We start from the raw sequence: 19,952 nt of genomic DNA, 5'->3' as shown, positions 1-19,952 counted from the left end.
AGAACTTGCATTAATTAATCTTGTTCCAAAATATATGCACCACAGTTGAATCAATACAGTAAATTAACAGGGAATGTTTAGAAGCATCCCACGACATATCCAGGAAACCAAATTAAATGCAGGAGGTGGGTTTTCTGAACAAGCGTTTTTGTGCTTACTGTAGCGACTGCAGGGCGACGGTGTGTGACCGTGTGTTTCTGCAGTGACACAATCAGCCGCACATTAACGTCTCAGTTCGCTTCTCGGATCCATCAGTATGCTCAAAGCGCAAGGACTGCGGGTTTGTTTGGCTCGTCTTTTTGCAGATCTCACGTATCAAAGGCCAGAATTAACCACAAAGCTATGACGGGAATAAGAATCAGGTTTATCCTGATTATACAAAAGTTTTATAAATGGTCCTTCTGTGTAAATTATGTTGAGTTAGCATTGCAGCTGGAGGAGTTTGATTGTGTGGTGGCTGTTTTAAGAAAAAGTGTTCACTGCTTACTGCGTTGGGTTCAGGCAGGGTGTTGACGTTCAGCTCATCCCGCTGGACCTGAGGGGAGGGGCGAGGAGGAGGAAGGGGCGTGGCTTCTACTGGGCGAGGGGTGGAGCTTCCCATGTTATCGATGGCATTACCTGTTAGATAAAGAAACCGGGTGAGTTTAAGGCTTCATTTACTTAAAGATTACCTTGTGTTTTACTCACCCTCGAAGCATCCTAGGTGTATATGACTTTCTTCTTTCAGACAAAATCTGGTCGGAGTTATTTTTAAAATTATCCTGGCTATTCCAAGCTATATCGTTGTAGTCATCAAGTGTTGTAGTTGAAGAGTCCACAATTCGTCAAATAAAGAGTACGCAATCATAATAAAAAGTGCCGCAGATGGCTCCGGGGGATGAATAATCCATGTGTTTTTGTAAGAAAAATATCCATATTTCAAATGTAATAAACACTTTTTTCTCACTTCTGCTGACTGTCATACACTGAAGCAGTTCCAGCGAATGACGTAAGACGTGCGGCATTGTGTTATAAGTGACGAATGAGAGGGATCAAAACAAAACGCCAGTCAGGAATTAGAAGTACAAACCGAAGATTAGTAAAGAAAAATGTTGAAGGTTTTCGATATAAACCAAGAGGAGACAGGCTTTCCTTTGCTAAAGTATGGAAACCTTGCTTCTTTTGCTCCTATAAACAAACTCGCGAGACTAACATATCAAGGGCGGGAACACTGCACATATTAAGTGCTGTGACATCCACTGGAACGGATCTGCGTATGACAGATAACGGAAGTGAGAGCAAAGATTTTATTACATTTAAATAACAAATCTTCTTACAAAAACAAAGCGATTTGCTACATGGTGGCTTTATTCATCCCCCGGTGCCGTCTGCGGCACTTTTTATTATGATTGCACGCACTTTATTTGACGACATGTAGACTGTTCATCTGCAACACCTGCTGACTGCAATGATATAACTTGGAATAGCCAGGAAAATGTTTTATGTAACTCCGACTGGATTCGTCTGAAAGAAGAAAGTCATATACACTTAGGATGCTTCGAGGGTGAGTAAAACAAAAGCTAATTTTATTTTTTGGGTGAACTAACCCTTTAAGTCCTATTTGCAAAATAAGAAAGGATAATGATCTAAAGTATAAACATTTTAAAACCAATTATACATCTCAAGAAAATTAAGAAATGTAAATTTTGTGGGTTTTAGTTCATGTCTGTTATGCTTGTCTACTCCGAAGGTTGACAAAATATACTTAAAGTCCATACCCACATTTAACATGTACAGTCGTCTGATAAAATGGATGAAATATTGATATCATCTTCTGTGCAGGGGTGTAAATAAATACATAGCTCAGATCATTTTGTTGAATTTGATGATAAATGCTTCAGTTCATATTGAAAACTTGACTGCAGAGAAATAAATATCATAGTTTAAGCATTGTGTTGATATTTTAGAGCAGACATGCACACTGTTTAAAAGTTTGGGGTCAGAGGAACATTTTTAAAGAAGCCTTTTATGCTCAACAACACAATAAAAACAGTGTTACTGTGAAATAATTTAAAATAACTTTTATATTTGAGTATATTTTAAAATGCAATTTATTCGTCATATTTAATCAAAATAAGTTGAATTTACAGTGTCACACTATCCTTCAGAAATCATTCTAATATGCTGACTTACTGCTCAAGAAACATTTCTTATTACTATCAATCTTAAAACAGTTGCTGCTTGATATTTTTGAGGAAGCTGTTTAAAATATTTAAAATTATATAAGTAGTTGACATTATAAATGTCCTTACTGTCACTTTTGATCAATTTAAAGCACCTTTGCTCAAAATTAATGCAGAATTCGAGCAGCTTCTACAAGGACCTGTGCCAACTTCCTGTTTCAATACGAAATATGTCATACACAAAAGAAAAGTGTGAACGTTAAACCTTTTAAAGGGGTCTGTAAGAAACAGCAAATCTGTCAGAACAGTTCCATATTTACACTCTTCTTGAAAAACATTAAGATGATGTGTAAATGATATTCTGGGATGCTCACGCAGGCAGTTGTTGCTGTTGAACATGTGCAGGATTCGCAGGCAGTCTTGCCACTGATTCCCGCTGCCTTCGCAATTACACCACTGTGACACCTCTGTACTGCTGTTACTCACGTAGTTTGGTGTCATGATGGTTCCTGTAGAGTGAGGGAAGGAGCAGAAAAGAGGGGATGAGAGACAGCCAGAGGAAAAGATCCCATGCCAATTAGCCCCAAGCCCATCTGGGAGAATCTCCAACCAGTGTAGTCTATCCACACCCCTTCCAGTTTAATTATGTGGCCTCAGGTTGTCCTTTTAATTCAATATAAGTGGCACACTGGGTTAAAGTAAAACCATGGCATGAAGTTGAACCCAAACTGCTCTGACCAATCATTCCCAACACTGTTTCCAGTTTCAGTGAACTCACTCCAGCAGGACGCAGAAGTGCTTGACATTAAAAATGTAATATTCTTTAAGTACAGACTGTGCAGTGACGTATCGATTTGTGCGTTTTGTACTCTTCATTAAGCTTGCATCCATTTTTCAAGGTCATCTGAGATGGTTTCTCACCGATGAGCCCGGCGTAGGCCTTGAGGCACACGGCTCCACTTTCCCGGAGACAGCCGGAGGAAGAGTAAGAAGACGGCTGACAGTTCTGCTGGAAATCAGCCAATCTTGACCTGACAAGACCAGACAAATTTGAACACGGACACAGGATTATTAGAACATACGTGTATGTCAGATTCTGACAGATTGCATGATCAGTTGCTCAAATCAGTTTTTTTTTTCTGATTTATACCATGTGCTTTTGTTCTGTGGAATGCATATGTTTTTTTGTCATTGACGTCAGAACGGTTTGAAAAGTAAGGGGGATGTGTTATAAACTTTATCGGTGTTGTTCTTGAATATTAATTAGGTGATGTAATGAATGCCTTATGGTCCTAACCTATTTACTGGTTTACCTTATTTGGTTCATTGTTTACCAGTTGCATGCACGTCATTTAACTGCTGATGCAACTGTGGCCTCTGCTTTGTCTTTAAAAATGCACTAGGTTTTAAACATTTACATGATATTTCAAAAAAAAAATACATAAATAAAAAAATGTTTATGAAAGGTTTATCTGTTTGTGCTGCTGTAGAATAGTGGTACTTTAGAACAATTTAATTTTGATTGATATATATATATATAAAATATAAATATAAATTCATATTTTGAATTGGCTTTATAATATATTTTTATTTTTATTTTTATATTTTCTATTAAAGGGGGGGTGAAATGCTATTTCATGCATACTGAGTTTTTTACACTGTTAAAAAGTTGGATTCCCATGCTAAACATGGACAAAGTTTCAAAAATTAAGTTGTACGTTTGAAGGAGAATTTTTGTTCCAAAAAAACCTCTTCCGGTTTGTCACAAGTTTCGGAAACTTTTTTTCGAGTATGGCTCTGTGTGACGTTAGATGGAGCGGAATTTCCTTATATGGGTCCTAAGTGCGCGCTCTTCTGCCGGAAGAGCGCGCGCTCCCGTATAGCAGAGCACTGAGAGCACAACAGACATTCACTGATCAGAGCGAGAGCGTCGCGAAATGTCACAAAAGAAGTGTGTTTTTGGTTGCCAGGGCAAGACAACCCTGCACAGATTACCAAAAGAGAAACAGCATTAAGGGACCAGTGGATGGAGTTTATATTTACAGAGCATCAACGGAGTTGTGCAAGTGTTTTTGTTTGTTCCCTGCATTTCGGACATCGTTTATTTCTTAAGGATAATGCAGTCCCAACGGAAAAGGGTCACGATTGAGTGTTGGAACCACATGCGGTGAGTAAAACTGCTTCAAATATCTCTGTGTTGTTAACTTAGCTATCAGCACGTAAGCACATCAAGTAAACAACATGCGATGTTGTCATCAAACTGCACTTTCCACATGTACAGCTTAAAAAAAAAAAAAAAAAAAGACGACATAAAGTGGAACTTAGTCATTTTCCAAAACCGCTAAGCAAATATATACAGTTTCAGTACATACCACATGGCATACCGCCTTTGCTGATGCTGCTCTTGTTAAATTTCAGCCTCTGGATCTGTGTCACAGCTTCCACATGCTCTCAACTCAAAAGTCTACTCGCACTCGTGATTCTTTAGCTCCGCCCACACGTCACGCCTCTAGGCGCTCGTGTTTTTCCGGGAAAAATCGGTACAGACTATCTTTCTCTTATAAATATAATAAAACTAAAGACTTTTTGGAGTTATGAAGGATGCAGTACTACTCTATAGGTACTCAAGATTAACAGGATATTGAGTGAAAACGAGCATTTCACCCCCCCCCCTTTAAGTGTTCTTGATAGAAAATAGTTTAGTTGCCTAAACTATTTGATCTTATATTTAGAGATTTTATTTTAGCTTTATTTTAAAAAAATTTAAAAGCTTTGGTTGACAACACAAAAAAAAATTAATTAATAGGGATTTAGCAGTTTAATAAATCATTAGGTTTTTTTATATCTTATGTTATTTTGTACTATTAATTTTGTAATTTTATATATATATATATATATATATTACTGCCACAACCTATATCTGTCTTACTGCCTCTTCTGAGAAAATGCCTTTCACTGATCATATGTGTCCATACTGAAGGATAGTCTGCATTCTTCAAACATTTCTCATTTTTATTCTTATTTAAATACAAGATGTGTCTAATCATATAATATGCGACCTGTTGTCCCTTCTTCCATCCAACTCTGCTTGTTCTGAGCTATTAATGATGCTTAGGTAAGCATTACTGCCAGAGACATCTGTTTCTAGAGGAAGATAAAAAGGAAGTCTTGTATTTCAAGAAGAAGGGTGGAAATGATCATGCTGCGCTGTTATCAAAGCTGAGAACATCAGATGAGAGTGTAATATGTCACAATCAGTTACACAAATTGGTTATTTCAAAGAACCAATTTAAAATATTGATTCAGCAGATATTTACATCCTGTTTTTTACAGAACAGGTGTTTGTTGTTATGTGTCCCAGTTCAGTTTGTTGCAGCCATGAGCTATGAACAGAAATATGATTTTCATTTTCACATGCAAAAAAACTAAGATTCATGCATGTTTTATAAAATCCAATTAAATACATATAATTTCTTACCTATTATTCTAACATATGTAGTTTATTTATTTATTTATTTATTTATTTATTTATTAATATATGCTAGGCAGCAAACATACATTTGAATGTTACTTTTATTTATAATCTTTTTTGTTATAATCTCTTGATGGTTTAGTTTAATGCGTTTTTTGAGTTGTTGAATGTAATGTTGCTGTATGATTCACATATGTTTTGTGAACTGGTGTTGCAGATTGATTTAAAATCTCAGATGGGAAAACATGGCTGATTCACAAATCAGATATGTTTAGTGTGTCCAGCTGCTCACAGACATGTGTCTCACCTGCACAGGTTGTCTTTGAGGCAGTAACTCTCCAGATTGAGGCAGTTGGGCTGTCCGTCTCGCTCCTCATAGGAACAGGAGGGCACAATGGTTTTTCTCCTTCTCTCCCCGCACAGAGTATCCGAACAGGGACAAAATAAGACACCGAAGCTGTACTCCTCTGGAACTCGCTCCAGGAACCTCCGCAGGGCCCGGTGACATTTGTGCCGGTTACAGTGGTTCGTGCCAGGTATGATCTTAGTGCAAGCTAAGGCGTACTCAGAGCGCAGGGAACCACACTTCTCGTACAACCCACAGTCCTGAGCTGCTTTCAGACACTGGTTCTGGTCCGTCAGAGGAAGGGAGGACACTGAGAAAGAGGAAAAAACACTTTGAATTAAATGTCCAAATGCTTTCTGGGCCTGTATAGAGCAGTATGTTACACCTTTTAGATTTCACACACACACAGTAAAAAAAATGGGGGGGGGGGTTTAAATAAAACAGTTCACCGAAGGATGTTTTGCAAGAAAATATTAATTAATTTTTTCTACTTCAACATTTTACAATCAAAAGAAATGGTTCACCCAAAAATAAAAATTTGCTGAAAACTCCCTCACCTTCAGGCTATCTAAGATGTAGTTGAGTTTGTTTCTTCATCGGAACAGATTTAGAGATATTTAGCAATACACTTGCTCATCAATGGATCCTCTGCAGTGAATGGGTGCCGTCAGAATGAGGGTTCAAACAGCTGACAAAAACACCAGAATAATCCACAAGTAATCCACACAACTCCAGTTCAACATTTAATGCATTTCAAATTTTGATTTGAAAAGCATCTGTAAGAAACTAATCCATCATAAGGTGTTTTAATTTTAAACTGTAATTTCCGGGTAACATAAATTCATAATCCAAAATAACGTTCATCAACTTTTGTCCTATAACATCAAAATCCACCACTATACTTAGAACTGTTTTAAGATAATAATAAACAACTTGATGTTTTGTTTTTTACAAAAACGTAGCTTTTTCACATCACAAGATGTTAACTGATGGACTGGAGGAGTGTGGATTATTGTGATGTTTAATCAGCTGTTCGGTCTGTCATTCTGACGGCACCCATTCACTGCAGGGGATCCATTGGTGAGCAAGTGATGCAATGCTCAATTTCTCCAAATCTGTTCGGATGAAGAAACAAACTGAGAACATTTTCAGCAATTTCTAATTTACTTTTGAATAAAATTCTCCTTACATTCAATGTTACTTGCCATTTCTTTGTAACTATTTGTGAAAGTTACCAGCAATTTCTGAGTAAAAAAATGTATAAAGTAAAACCTACACCTTTTTTCAATGTAGAAAAAACAACTGCAAGACAAGCACAAACATACAAGCATACACTTCTGTACGTCATCACAGTGCATTCAGCTGTGGAGGAAAACACATTTAGTTTTGTCGGATCACTGATGTGGCTGCAGTACCTGAAACTATTGAGGCTAGTTTTGATGTTTCGCTATTTCTCACAAGTTCCAGTTCAATGTCTTCGTATGGGGACGTCTCAATGTCATCATAACCTGCAATACAAACACACACAACCGTCTGAGACTAATTAAGCTCACCAAACTGCACCATTACCTTATCATTACGCCTAATTAACAGCACAGCATATTATCAAATTTCATATGGTATTTCTTTAATTATCCACAGTCTTACAGATTTTAATAAGAGGTCAGTGTTGAACTGTCAATGTCCACAGATTGAGGGGTCTGGATCAAGACACAGTTCAAACAGAGACCAGTCTATTTGTATCACACAACCCTGGGGATGCTGCATGCCAAGAAGACACAAATACACACACACACACACACACACACAAGCTTGTGTTGTAGGGTTTTCTCTTGTGGGGACTTTCTGTTCATATTATTATATTTTTTAAATAAGATAATGTATGAGAATTTAAAGTATTAAGCTATTAAAGTATTAAGTATTAACACATCTATATTTTTGCTAGAAACATGAATGATATAGTAATTGGAAATAATTCACTTACAGTACATTGGGGGGGGGGGGGCATTCATTACAGCATATTATTATTTTATTAATATGTTCTTTTTCTTTCCTTTTTAATAATTTTAGATCATACTTTATTAGACAGACTTATTTATTATTATTTTTATTATTAAGATATTGTTATTTGTTTTTATTTATTTGACATTTATTTTATTATTTTTATTTAATGTATTATTTTATTTAGATATACTTGTTTCATATAATTGATTTACATTTTATTTATTGATTTTAGATTTTTACAATGTATGATTTATAAAATGTCGATTTTTTAAATGTATGTCTTTTATATTATTTCTCTTTATAATGACTATGTAGATTTATTATTTTCATTTACTTTAATTTTTAAATTGAACTTTTATTATTATTTTTGATTGTTATATTGTACTTCTTACTATACTACTTTATGATTTTTTTTATTTGTTTGAATCTTTTAATTAAACTTTTTTATTATCCTTTTTTCCTTCCTTTCTCACTCTTAAATGGTGTTAAATTTAGTTTAATGTGTCGTTTATCTTTCTCTTTCATTTGTATGAATTACCACTATGTATGAAATGTGCTACAATTATATAAATAAACCTGCCTTGCATCATCTATATGTACAGATCTGAATATCACAGAGATTTAGCGAAGCCATAGATCCAACCTAGCAATAACTTCAGATGCCTTAGCAATAGATTAGCAAATACTGTAAACATTTGTCAGCAAACACCACTAAATTTTCTTCAAAAAGTCACGTTATAATTACTACACTCTTAGCCTTACTCTAAAATGCACATTTTGTCATTTCACAGGCCTGTTATTTTTGTGCCAACATCCCTAAAGTTGTTTTTTGTCATGTTGTGATATTCTTTCGGGGACATTTTCTGAAATTTCGGTTATATCAAAACCTAGGCACACACAGACTCTTCAAACAAATGCAAACAGGCAGAATCCTTCCTGTCATCTTTTTCGCACGCCACATTTCAATCTACGGAGGCGCCACATCAAGTGTGCTACATTCACAATTACGTGCCTTGCGTATTCCGCCGCTGACGGTTTTCATTTGCAGCACGCAGGAGAAGAACACTTGACATTTCCAGTTGATGTGTGTTAAAAGCACTTATTTCTGAGACTGTTGATCAGGCTGGGCCCTTCTGGCCCCTGCGCTGCACTCAGACGCATGACGAGTTTGCTGCTGGAGAAGCCTGGGATTAGTCAGCATTTACAACAGCTCTTGATGAGTCGCTGTGGGAACCCATCTTCCTGTTTCATAAGGTTTAATATTAATAAGCCATATTGGGTGGGAATATGGACTCTGAATCAATTAATTTTGCAGCCGTGCTTTGACGATCCCCCGGACGTCATTCACCAGTAACTCCGTAATCTCTTTTGCTCATGAGCAAACACACGAACGTGAAACTTCAGCCGTGAGACAGAACCAGACGCCCTCGACGGAACGTTACATATTTGGGTTCCTGCATGTATGCGTCCGTCCCGCCGAGCGTAATGAACAGATGAGGGACTGGCGAGATTAATCACGATAGCACTGTCAGGGAGCCAGTAGTTTGTTTAGTGTCTGACTGGGTTTTATGCCTCCTTGCCATCTCATACACATTACTGAGCACTCATTAAATGCTATTACTGCCTAAATCTAAATCCTCTGGTAGCTCACTCAACACTCTCATTAAAGCATTTTGGCATGTCCTGAAAGAACATCCACTGAGATCTGTGAGTACACTGTTTATGACCGACAGAACAAAGGCAGTCATTTTGAAATTGATTTAACTGAATTCTTTATGCATTAATTTTCTCTGGAGTTACCTACTCCCTCTTTTACTTTCTTATTCACTTTCTCCTTTCATCATGACATTCACTGGTTGGGGAATTGCTGGACATGAGCAGTTAAATCAGGGAATATTCCAGGGAGTCTTTAAAAAAACATGAAACTACATTAGCAATTTAACTTCTATAATATCTTATAATATAACTATATGTATATATATTTACACCCCTCAAAAGTCAGTAAGATTTTTTTTTAATGTTTTTGAAACATTCACGAAGCCTCTCTTTGTTTAAAAATACAGTAAATTTTGATACTGTGAAATATTATTACAGTTTAAAATAGGTGTTCTGTCTACACTACAGTTTTTAAAGATGTCTCTTCTGCTCACTGAGCCTGCATTTATTTGATCCAAAGTTTTTTTTTTACTATTTAAAATAACCATTTTCTTTTTGTATATATATATATATATATATATATATATATATATATATATATATATATATATCCATGTGATTTCAAAGCTGAATTTTATTGCATTATTACTCCAGTCACATGATCCTTCAGAAAGCATTCTAATATTCTGATTTGTTGCTCAAAAAAGATTCATTTTTATTATGTTGAAATGTTTTATTGTGAGTAGAATGTTTTCAGTTTTCAATAGTTTTCAGAAGAACAGAATTTATCTGAAATAGAAATCTTTTGTAACTATGTTGTTATCATCACTTAGGGTTAGGGGTTTGATCGGTTTAAAGCATCCTTGTTAAATAAAAGTATTAATTTCTATATTTTCTTTCCCCAAAATATGTATATACTGACCTCAAGCTTTTGAACAGTGTTGCGTATGATGTTACAAAAGCTTTTTCTTTCAGATAAATGCTGATCTTTGGATCTTTCTATTCATCAAAGCACCTTGAAAAAAATGTACTCAGCTGTTTTAAATATTGCTACTACTACTACTAATAAATGTTTCTTTAACAGCAAATCAGAATATTAGAATGATTTCTGAAGGATCGTGACTGGAGTAAGAAATGATGCTGAAAATGTTGCTTTGATCACAGGAATAAATTACATTTTAAAATATTTAAAAATAGATTTTTTTTTTTTATTGTAAAAACATTTCACAATATTACTGCTTTTGCTGTATTTTGTATCAAATAAATGCAGGCTTGGTGAGCAGAAGAGAATTCTATAAAAACAAAAAATTCTTACTGTTGAAAAACTTTTGACTGGTAGTGTACTTTAAAATATATTTTATTCCTGTGATGCAAAGTAGAATTTTCTGCATCATTATTCCAGTCTTCAGTGTTACATAATACCTTCATAAGAATATTCTAAAATACTTATCTGCTGCTCAAAAACATTTCTTATCATCAATATTGCAAACAATGCTTACTATGATTTTTTTTTTTTTTTACCTTCAATCTTTACAACTTCGGAGTTTATTTGAAACAGAAATCTTTTGATCAATTTAATGAATAACGATAATGTAGTTTTACAATGGGATTTTTGATCATTTAAATGTATTTTTATAGTCCTTTTAACAGTAAATATTGGTCTATAACTAAAAGTATTTGTATTTTGTTTTGTACTTTCCACAGACTCCCTAGAGCTCCCTTTGCAAGAAACCATTTGTAATTCAAACAGGACTTTTATCGAAAAAAAATAATAATAGGGTGGAACTAAATGAGAACAGATCCAAGTGGTTGAAGAGGAGAGGCTGAAATATAAGAGGGCTTATTGTTGACAACAATCATCATACAAAAAGTAAAAACTCTCTCTTCTGCCTCTTACCCTGTGGAAAACGGACAGTCCAGTAAACGCTCAGGCACTGTTGCTCCAAGCGAGAGCCTCGCTGACACTTGCATTCTTGCAGGTTCTGATAGTGCATGAGGTTGTTCTGGGCATCGACGCAGACCTGCCGCCCCTCCAGACTGAGGGGAGCCACCGCCTCCTCGTCCACGCAGTACTCCAGATGCCGGAACTGCCGCTTACACTCAGGGTCCACCATACATTCATTTACAGCCTCTATGCAGTCCACAGTCCCGGGGAACACTGGCACCACAGAGGGAACAGCCCCTGGAGGATGGTGAGTAAAGTTCCTTTTAAAATCAATAAACCAAGTGTTTATTAAAAATATGTTTTTACCAGTGAGCTAATTGATTTAGCAGACAGCATTTGGCTCCACAGACAGGCATTTGGACACAGTTGTGGGTAGGCCCAGATGGAATCACACATTTTTTTATTGCCATACATGCTTTTTTCTACATGACATTTCAGTAAAAAATCAACAGTGAAATGCATTTAAACATCACAAAAAGTCTTTAAAGGAACCAAGAGCAACTACAACATTATAAAATCAATAGAGAATCCCAATATTCCCAGTCAGTTCCTGAATTTGAATTGAATTGGAGGTACATTAGCAAAGAGGTTGCAGAATTACTCAACCTCATGTTATTCTAAACCCGTAATACCTTTGTTCCTCTTTGGATATTTTTTAATTAAATCTAAGAGCTTTCTGACTCTGCATAGACAGCAATGCAACTCACACGTTCAAGGCCCAGAAAGGAAGTAAGGACATTGTTAAAATAGTCCATGTGGCATCATTGGTTAATTTTATGAAGCTACAAGAATACTTTTAAAATGAATGTCTTATGGGTGAGTATTAATTTGCAGAATTCTCATTTTTGGGTGAACTATCCCTTTAAGTAGAAAAACAAAATTTGTTGAATGTTGCCTTGACAAAGCCTTGTTTTGAAAAAAATAAAATACATAGAAGTCTTTCAAGTTTATAGGCCAGATAGTTTATAGTACACTTTATTTCCCATAACACATTGCACATTACATTTATTTGAACTGCTATTTCGTAATTTCTACTTCCTGTCTTTGGGCCCTATTTTAACGATCTGAAACGCAAGTGTCAAAGCGCGAAGCGCAAGTAACTTTGTGGGCGGGTCTCGGCGCTGTTGCTATTTTCCCGGCGGGATAAATGGCTCTTGCGCCCGGCGCAAATCTAAAGTGGGTTGGTCTGAAGTAGCTTCATTATTCATAGGTGTGGTTTGGGCATAACGTGAAATAAACCAATCGGAGCGTCATCCAACATTCCCTTTATAAGCAGGTGCGCAAGTTCCATTATGGATTGCTATTATTATGGCGTATTTACCAGGCGCACGCCAGGAGCGGTTCACAGCCGAGGAGACTGATGTTCTTGTAAGAGCAATGAAAGACAGAGAAGTTGTGTTGTATGGGGATGGGAGAAACCCACCCAAAATAGCGTCGGTTAAACAGGCGTGGGAGGAAATAGCCACAATTGTTTCATCGATTTTTTTTTCCTGGTTCTTGACGGACAAACAAATTTGTCAGATGTCCTTATATACATATATGACCTCAAACAGGTCTGATCCTTAATTACTACAATTAGCCTGAATCATTTGTAAGCAAGATTTCACAATGATTTCCGTCATCTCATGTGTTAATATTTTTTTAGTGTAACAATTTATGATTTGCAAAAATAACTGTTGCATCTGTGTAGATTACATGAGCAAAGTGTATGCGCGTTGTGCACGCTATACATTATGGTCAAGCATGCGCCCTTAAAATAGCATAATGAACAACGCGCAACGCGCCACTGACTTTAGACTAGGTTTTTCTGGTCAGTGGCGCAATTGTTTAATGGAACAGCAAAATAGCACCAGGGATTGTTTGCGCCGGAACACGCCTCCTTTTTTGCGTTGAACCACCCAGGGAGCGCAAGTTCATTCACTAGTTTAGCGACGTGCCTCTGTGGAGGGAAAAGCGCGCTTTGCGCGGGTGCAAAATAGGAATGACACATGCGTCGGTGTACAAAGTCAATTGCGCTGGGTGCAAGATAGGGCCCAAAGTCTTCAAATTCCAGTTCAGCTTCCTGTTGGGTATAGCCAATCCAATTCACACCTGATTTCATGAATTGGCTGACCATAAAACAGAGATTATTAAAAAAGAGAACACACACAAATATGAAGAATATGTAGAACTTTGTGAGTGAGTTTTCTGTTCAGGTCTGACTCCCTGTGGACCTGGTTATGACGAATTACAGTTTGTGAATTTTCATCACTTTCTCTATACTATATCAGAGTTATAATATCTGCATTCTAGACTCATAGAAAACATTCTGACAGTGGCCGTGTAAAAAATGAAGATCAAAGTCTCTTAACTTGCACTCAAGGGCAGAATTAATAATGTGTAAAATAATTTAAAAGAGACCTCTTCTCTGAAGGGAATTTCCCGGCTCGCTATTGCAGGAGGACAGATAACTTAAACGAGCAGAAAATCGTCATTCACCAACTTCATACATCAAGAGTTTCAACGCAAGTCCTTGACAACAGACACTCTCAGGACTCACACTTCTCAGGCTCAAACCTGACAGACGTCATCAACTCCAGAGACCCTCGCCGTCAGCCGGGTCTCAGGGTGACCTGAGGGGAAACTGTGACAGGGCTGTGTAATCTCATGGCTACGTTTGCTGTTTTTCATTAAGTAGCGAGAGAAAAAGCCTTGCACTCCTGTAGAAGCATGAGACATGTGTTTCTCTTTCTTGTATTTCTCCCCCGACCCCCATCCCCCTTTGTGTCTGTTTTCCTTTCACAGCGGCAGGGGCTGTAATTGCGCTAGGCCTCATTTTAAAGCGCGTGGTGATTGAGAATCCACGGCTGTGGCCGGCAGACTAAGCGTTGGTCATGGCTCAGGACTCCACTACCACAAAATGGCACCTCCTTCCACAGCTCACAGAGCGATGATCCATGCGTGAAAGACCATCTACTGCGGCGGTCGAAGTTAAACGGACAAGTAAACACACTTTGATCTCACACATATTTGACAAACAGTTCAATATTGACATGTTACGTGCTAGTTTGAATTTAAAGACAGGTGTTTGATCTGCCACTGTTGACGTTTTTCTTCTTAAAGGTGAAGCGTGTCGTTGCACTAGTGTCACCAAACAGAACTGCAGAATTTATGTCTGCTTCCAAACAGGTTTTCAATCTGCCATTAGATAGCCCCGCCCTAAACTCACGCCATTGGCTGAGTCAATGCTGCTGTATTCAATGCTTGTTTGATAGCTCAACAGAGCCAAAGTGTACATTTTTCAGACAACCACTGAATGTCTGCATATAAAGATTAGATACAAGAAACTATTTGAAAAGTAAGAAAACAAAGAAAACCAAATGAAAGTTAAAATAAAATGTGTAAAAAGGAAACAAAAATAAATGAAAGCCTATATAGATGTTTAAAAAACACTAACTCATAAAAATGACAAAATTACTAAATCTTTTTATATGAAAAATACAAAAGTAAAGTCTCAGTTATACTAGAATAACACTAATTTATGTTAATATTTATTTTGGTCTCACTTTATTTTAAGGTCCAATTCTCACTATTATCAAACTATTAACTATGACTTGTCTCAATAAACTCCTAATTAGGTGCTTATTAATAATTAGTAAGTTTTTAGTTTTTAGGTTTAGGTATTGGGTAGGATTAGGGAGGTAGAATATGCGGATGCTTTATTAATACTAATAAACTGTGAATATGTTAACAATAGGCATGCTACTAAACAACTACAGTAGTTAATAGTGACATAGTTCATTTACTATTACGAAATCAATAAATAAAACAAAAAAATATCTAAAATATCTCATTTCTGTGTCTTTCTTTTTGTAAAACAGGGAACGATCCAGAGAATGACAAGTGCACAGATGAGTTGAAAAGTGAGCGATGGAGTGAGAAAGAAACAGAAAGAAAGAAAGTAAACAGAATGACAGACAGCAGACGCCTCACACAATAGGAAACCGTCTCAGTATGGAGGCTGATGGCAATCAAACACATGCTGGCCGGGTATTACGAGATATGTGTGTGTGCGCGCACTAAAATCACATTTAGCAAGTGACAGTGACACACACACACACACACACACACACACACCTTGAGGCTTTAAGTCTCATGCACACACTGAGAGAGAACGACAGACGCAGTTTCTGCAGTGAAGCTCAGCTGTACAGGGGAGTGAAAGAAAGAAAGAGGTGAGTGAAATAGAGAAAGACAGCGCGAGCACGTACTGTAAATCTAAGTATCCTTGTGTGACCGTATTTATGGCCAGCGACAGCAAACCGGCTCCAGCTGTCGATATTTGCGGGTCTAACGTGATTAACTAATCAATGTGTACAGCGGTCTGAACCTCTGTGGTAAACCGAGCTCCACTATATCAAGATGCATATCAAGAAAACGTCTCTTCTGTCGATCCACACAAAACTGAAGTATCCATCAGCTAAATTACAGCATGCTGCATCTCAGGACCTAAACCAACAATTTAGACAAATTACTCAAGAAAAACACACACAAACAAACCCTCATATCCATTTAAAACAGTGAATGACTGTTTTTCAGCAAGGATGACAAATGTCAAGGAACAAAGAAGAAGCCATTAACACTATATTTAAGTGTCTTTCCGACAGCAAATATGCTGTATAGACTTCCAGCACACACTGTTATTTGCTGCATTGAGGGTTTTGTCAAATGTGGGTCACAGCTCCGTATCTATTCACTATTGGTGACACGTCAGATCAAAGCATGGCGGCGATATTAAAAGAACCGGGTCGGATGGGCCCGTGTGATTGACAGAGAGGAGAAACGGAAGACAATCCAAAAGCCCCGGGAGGAAGGAGTGCACTGCAGGAATGTGATGCTGAGACGGTCCTCGCCGCTAAATCACAGCGCTCAGTGCCTTTAATGAAAATTGGCTACAACATCATCATAAAAGCCGTGTGCGAGTGGAGCTCACGCACACACATGCTCGCACGCGCTCTTTCTGATTCTGTCGCTTGGCTTGAATCTTCCAGGATAGGCGAGAGAGTCCAACACCATCTGCTGTCACCGTGTTTGCCTTTCCAAATCCTGGTTATCAACAAAACACACACGTGACCCTGAAAAGACCCGAAACGTCCCCTCATATGTGAAGAAAACATGCCCGGAGGGAAGACTACCTTTTTGTTAACTAGTCCAGCGTGGTTTGTTGAAACCGTTTTCTTACGATTCCTCTTTGATTAGCTAAAAATGGCTGTAATTAGGCTGTCTGCCTGTCCCTGGGTATGTCCTTGGCTGGGATGCATTATGGCATATTTTTCTCCATGCAATTAGTATATGCGCTGACGAAGCCTGGTTCACCTGTGTGTATTAAAGCATCCCAAAACATTTCTTAACTTGTGCAGCTCATGCTTTCCGCAAGAATCTCATTTGGGTAAAAGCAGAAATGAGGAAGAAAGCATTACGCAACAAAAAATATTTTCATACTCAGTATTTTTTCACTTGTTTTACAGTCCGAGTATCTGAAGATACATTTACTTGAGCAGCAAAAATTGTTTTAGGTATTAAGTCAACATTCAAAGATATCAAAGATACCTGTTTTCTTTCAATTAGCGCAGGCTTTGCATTTCTTTTGGACCTGACAGATCATAGGCCTCACTGATCTGAGCTTATGCACAAAAATATTATTTCCGAATGATTTTGGCAATGTTCACTCAAAAACTGATGTGCAGAAGCACAGATCAATGAGCTCTATGATCAGTCAGGTCCAAAAAGCAAAACTTGTGCTAATTAACAGAAAACAACTTTGAATCCAATATTTGGTTGCAATATAATGAGAGATTTATAAGTGTTTGTTAGGTTTTAGTTTTTTTGTAGGGCAGTCAATTTTGTCTGAGAAAACACCTTAAGTATAATAAGATGGGCAACAATCCTAAAAAAAAAAAAAAAAAAAAAAAAAACTAAAACACTTATGCAATTTTCCATGCTGTTATACCCTGTGTGAATAAAGTCTGTATATATTAGTCTAATATGATAACATGAAGATGACCGGATAACAAGACAGGGGTTAAGCATAAAATCACTTAATTTTGATAACTTTTTCAAATTAAAATGTCATTTTTATTTTGCTTCTCAAGTCAGTATTTTGAGAATGTTTAGATATTCTACTGAAAAACAAGATTAAAATGCTCATTTTTTTGTAGCGGATCTGCCAGTCATGTTTTTCCCAGACCTGTCAGCATCTGTCGCTGGCAGATGAGTTGAAGCTGCCAAAGTCCAGAGTAGCGCACGCGTACCTTTTCTGAAACACACCTGGGCACGCGGCTGGCACGAGTTCGCGCATGCGCACCTGCCCGAAGGCCGTCAATCTTTGACTTGGTATGTTTGTACACATCTTTCCACCTCAGGTCGCCTCTTAAAAACATATTCAAGCATGCGAATCTTTATGCAAATACACTGTGGAAATTAAATCTTTTTGCCACTTGATATCCGTCAGGGGGTCCCTTTGCGATTTGTGTGGCTGATATACGACCCGACCCCCGGGGATACACACAGCACGAGTGAGCACATCAAATCTGCAATCATTAACACAGCTAATAAATAAACCTGTCGATCAGCGCACACATTACAGCGTGTTCTCGTGGCACCAGGGTGCGACAAACACCACTCATGATGATGAATGACACTTGGGCTACAAAGCACTCGCACATGACACTTGCAATATTGCACCCTGTCGTCCCAGGTGGGGAAAGAAAGTCAGATCCCTAAAATGCTGGTTGCTGTGCTACAGGAACACCATGGAGCTGCCCTTTACCAGCCTAATCTGTCTCTGTTTATATCTGTGTGCGTTTCTGCCATCAGATAATTAGGATAATATTGACTGTGACAGATGTCTCCTAACATACAGGTATTTGTTGACTGAAATTGTATTTTTAGACCTGGCATGTCCGGATTATCATTCTCGGAAGAGCTCCTGTAATGTCTAAGATATTAAAACTATTATGCTGTTGTGATTCAAATGTGTGAAGAAAATAAACACAGGGCTGTAAAGTACATCTAATTGGCTGTAAATCTCAGTGTTGTATTTAACTATTAAAAGTACTGTGTATGAAGGAAATATAATTACCTATTGTTGAAAGCATAATGATGAGCTCAGAGTGCTACATTAAAGGAGGGTCTCTTAAAGGTCATTTTTGTTTTTGTACACATTTAACAGTAAGTGATTTTACTAGTTAAGCTCTTTTATGCTCTTTATGTTGGTTTTACAACATAAAGGGTTGTGCTATTGTTACAAGCTGCATAAAAAGATAATCCGGTGGTATTGGGGATACTCTTAAAAGTGTGCAGTGTTTGTTAAATGTAATAAGCAAGTACAAAGATATGTGAGGGAGTGACAGACACATCTGTTCTGCTCAGTGTACAGCACTCTAGAAAATGAAACCCTTTCTATTGTTTCAGCATGAGCACATGGCACAGCGGTCACCCTAAAACACACCTGTGCAATAAGTTTCCATGCAATTGTAATTTAATCACTGCTGTTCTGGCTTTTACAGATGATCTGCACGTTATGGTATGACCTATACATGACATATATAATATAATGCATGCAAAATGTGTATAATACATCCAATACACAGCATACCGCGTGCAACCAGTAAAAATGTATATGTGTACGATAAAAACTTGTTTATGATATCTGTTTATGATATCTGTTGTGCTCATTCTTCTAACTTGGTCTGTTTGTCTGTAATATATTGTGTATTGTTTAAATTGTTTATAATGTAGATGTCTCTAATCTTTCTATATGTATTGTGTTATGCTCTATACTGTATATTTCTGCCTGTTAACGCAACCCAAAAATTTATTATCTATCTAGCTAGCTGTCTTTTCTATCATATTTTCCCTCAGACAATACTTCAATTTACAATACCATGGTTTTACAATAGTATCATTTAGTTAAGTTCACCACCAAAGAGCCATTCATAAAAATATCTATCTATCTATCTATCTATCTATCTATCTATCTATCTATCTATCTATCTATCTATCTGTCTATCTATCTATCTTTTTCATTAGAATATGTACAATACCATGGTTTTTCTATAGTAGGTAGTCCCTATAGTTTGCATTCATCTTTCACCTCACCTTTATATTACTGTATATATGTAAATATAATGAATCACAATAGTTATACAAATAAATTGTTTATGAAGGCAGCTCTACAAAACAGCTGAATATTTTTCAGGCTGTTCATTAATTTAAGTAAATATGCGATGTAAATACTTATGTATTCATGTAAATGTAATGCATAAACACTGCCATTTAAAGTTTGACCCTAATGTGTCAAAATAAGTCATAGAGGCTGTTTCTAAG

The 19,952-nt window shown here is 37.0% G+C and overlaps 1 protein-coding gene across 1 annotated transcript in view; it reads right to left on the bottom strand.

The window, feature by feature from the left end:
• The window catches only part of gfra3 (GDNF family receptor alpha 3), a 30,410-nt gene that overhangs the window by 9,830 nt on the left and 628 nt on the right, over positions 1 to 19,952 (bottom strand). Inside the window, exons 2-7 of the mRNA XM_026280174.1 lie at positions 11,538 to 11,822; positions 7,396 to 7,488; positions 5,942 to 6,290; positions 3,084 to 3,193; positions 2,537 to 2,671; positions 488 to 618 (exon numbers count right to left, since the gene is read on the bottom strand). Of these exons, the coding sequence (XP_026135959.1) occupies positions 488 to 618; positions 2,537 to 2,671; positions 3,084 to 3,193; positions 5,942 to 6,290; positions 7,396 to 7,488; positions 11,538 to 11,822 (1,103 nt within the window). The remainder of the gene's footprint in view (positions 1 to 487; positions 619 to 2,536; positions 2,672 to 3,083; positions 3,194 to 5,941; positions 6,291 to 7,395; positions 7,489 to 11,537; positions 11,823 to 19,952) is intronic.

Source organism: Carassius auratus, chromosome 14 (assembly GCF_003368295.1).
Source record: "Carassius auratus strain Wakin chromosome 14, ASM336829v1, whole genome shotgun sequence".
Taxonomy (NCBI): Eukaryota; Metazoa; Chordata; class Actinopteri; order Cypriniformes; family Cyprinidae; genus Carassius; species Carassius auratus.
The sequence above is the reverse complement of the archived record's forward strand: the minus strand, read 5'-3'. Positions and strand labels throughout refer to the sequence as shown.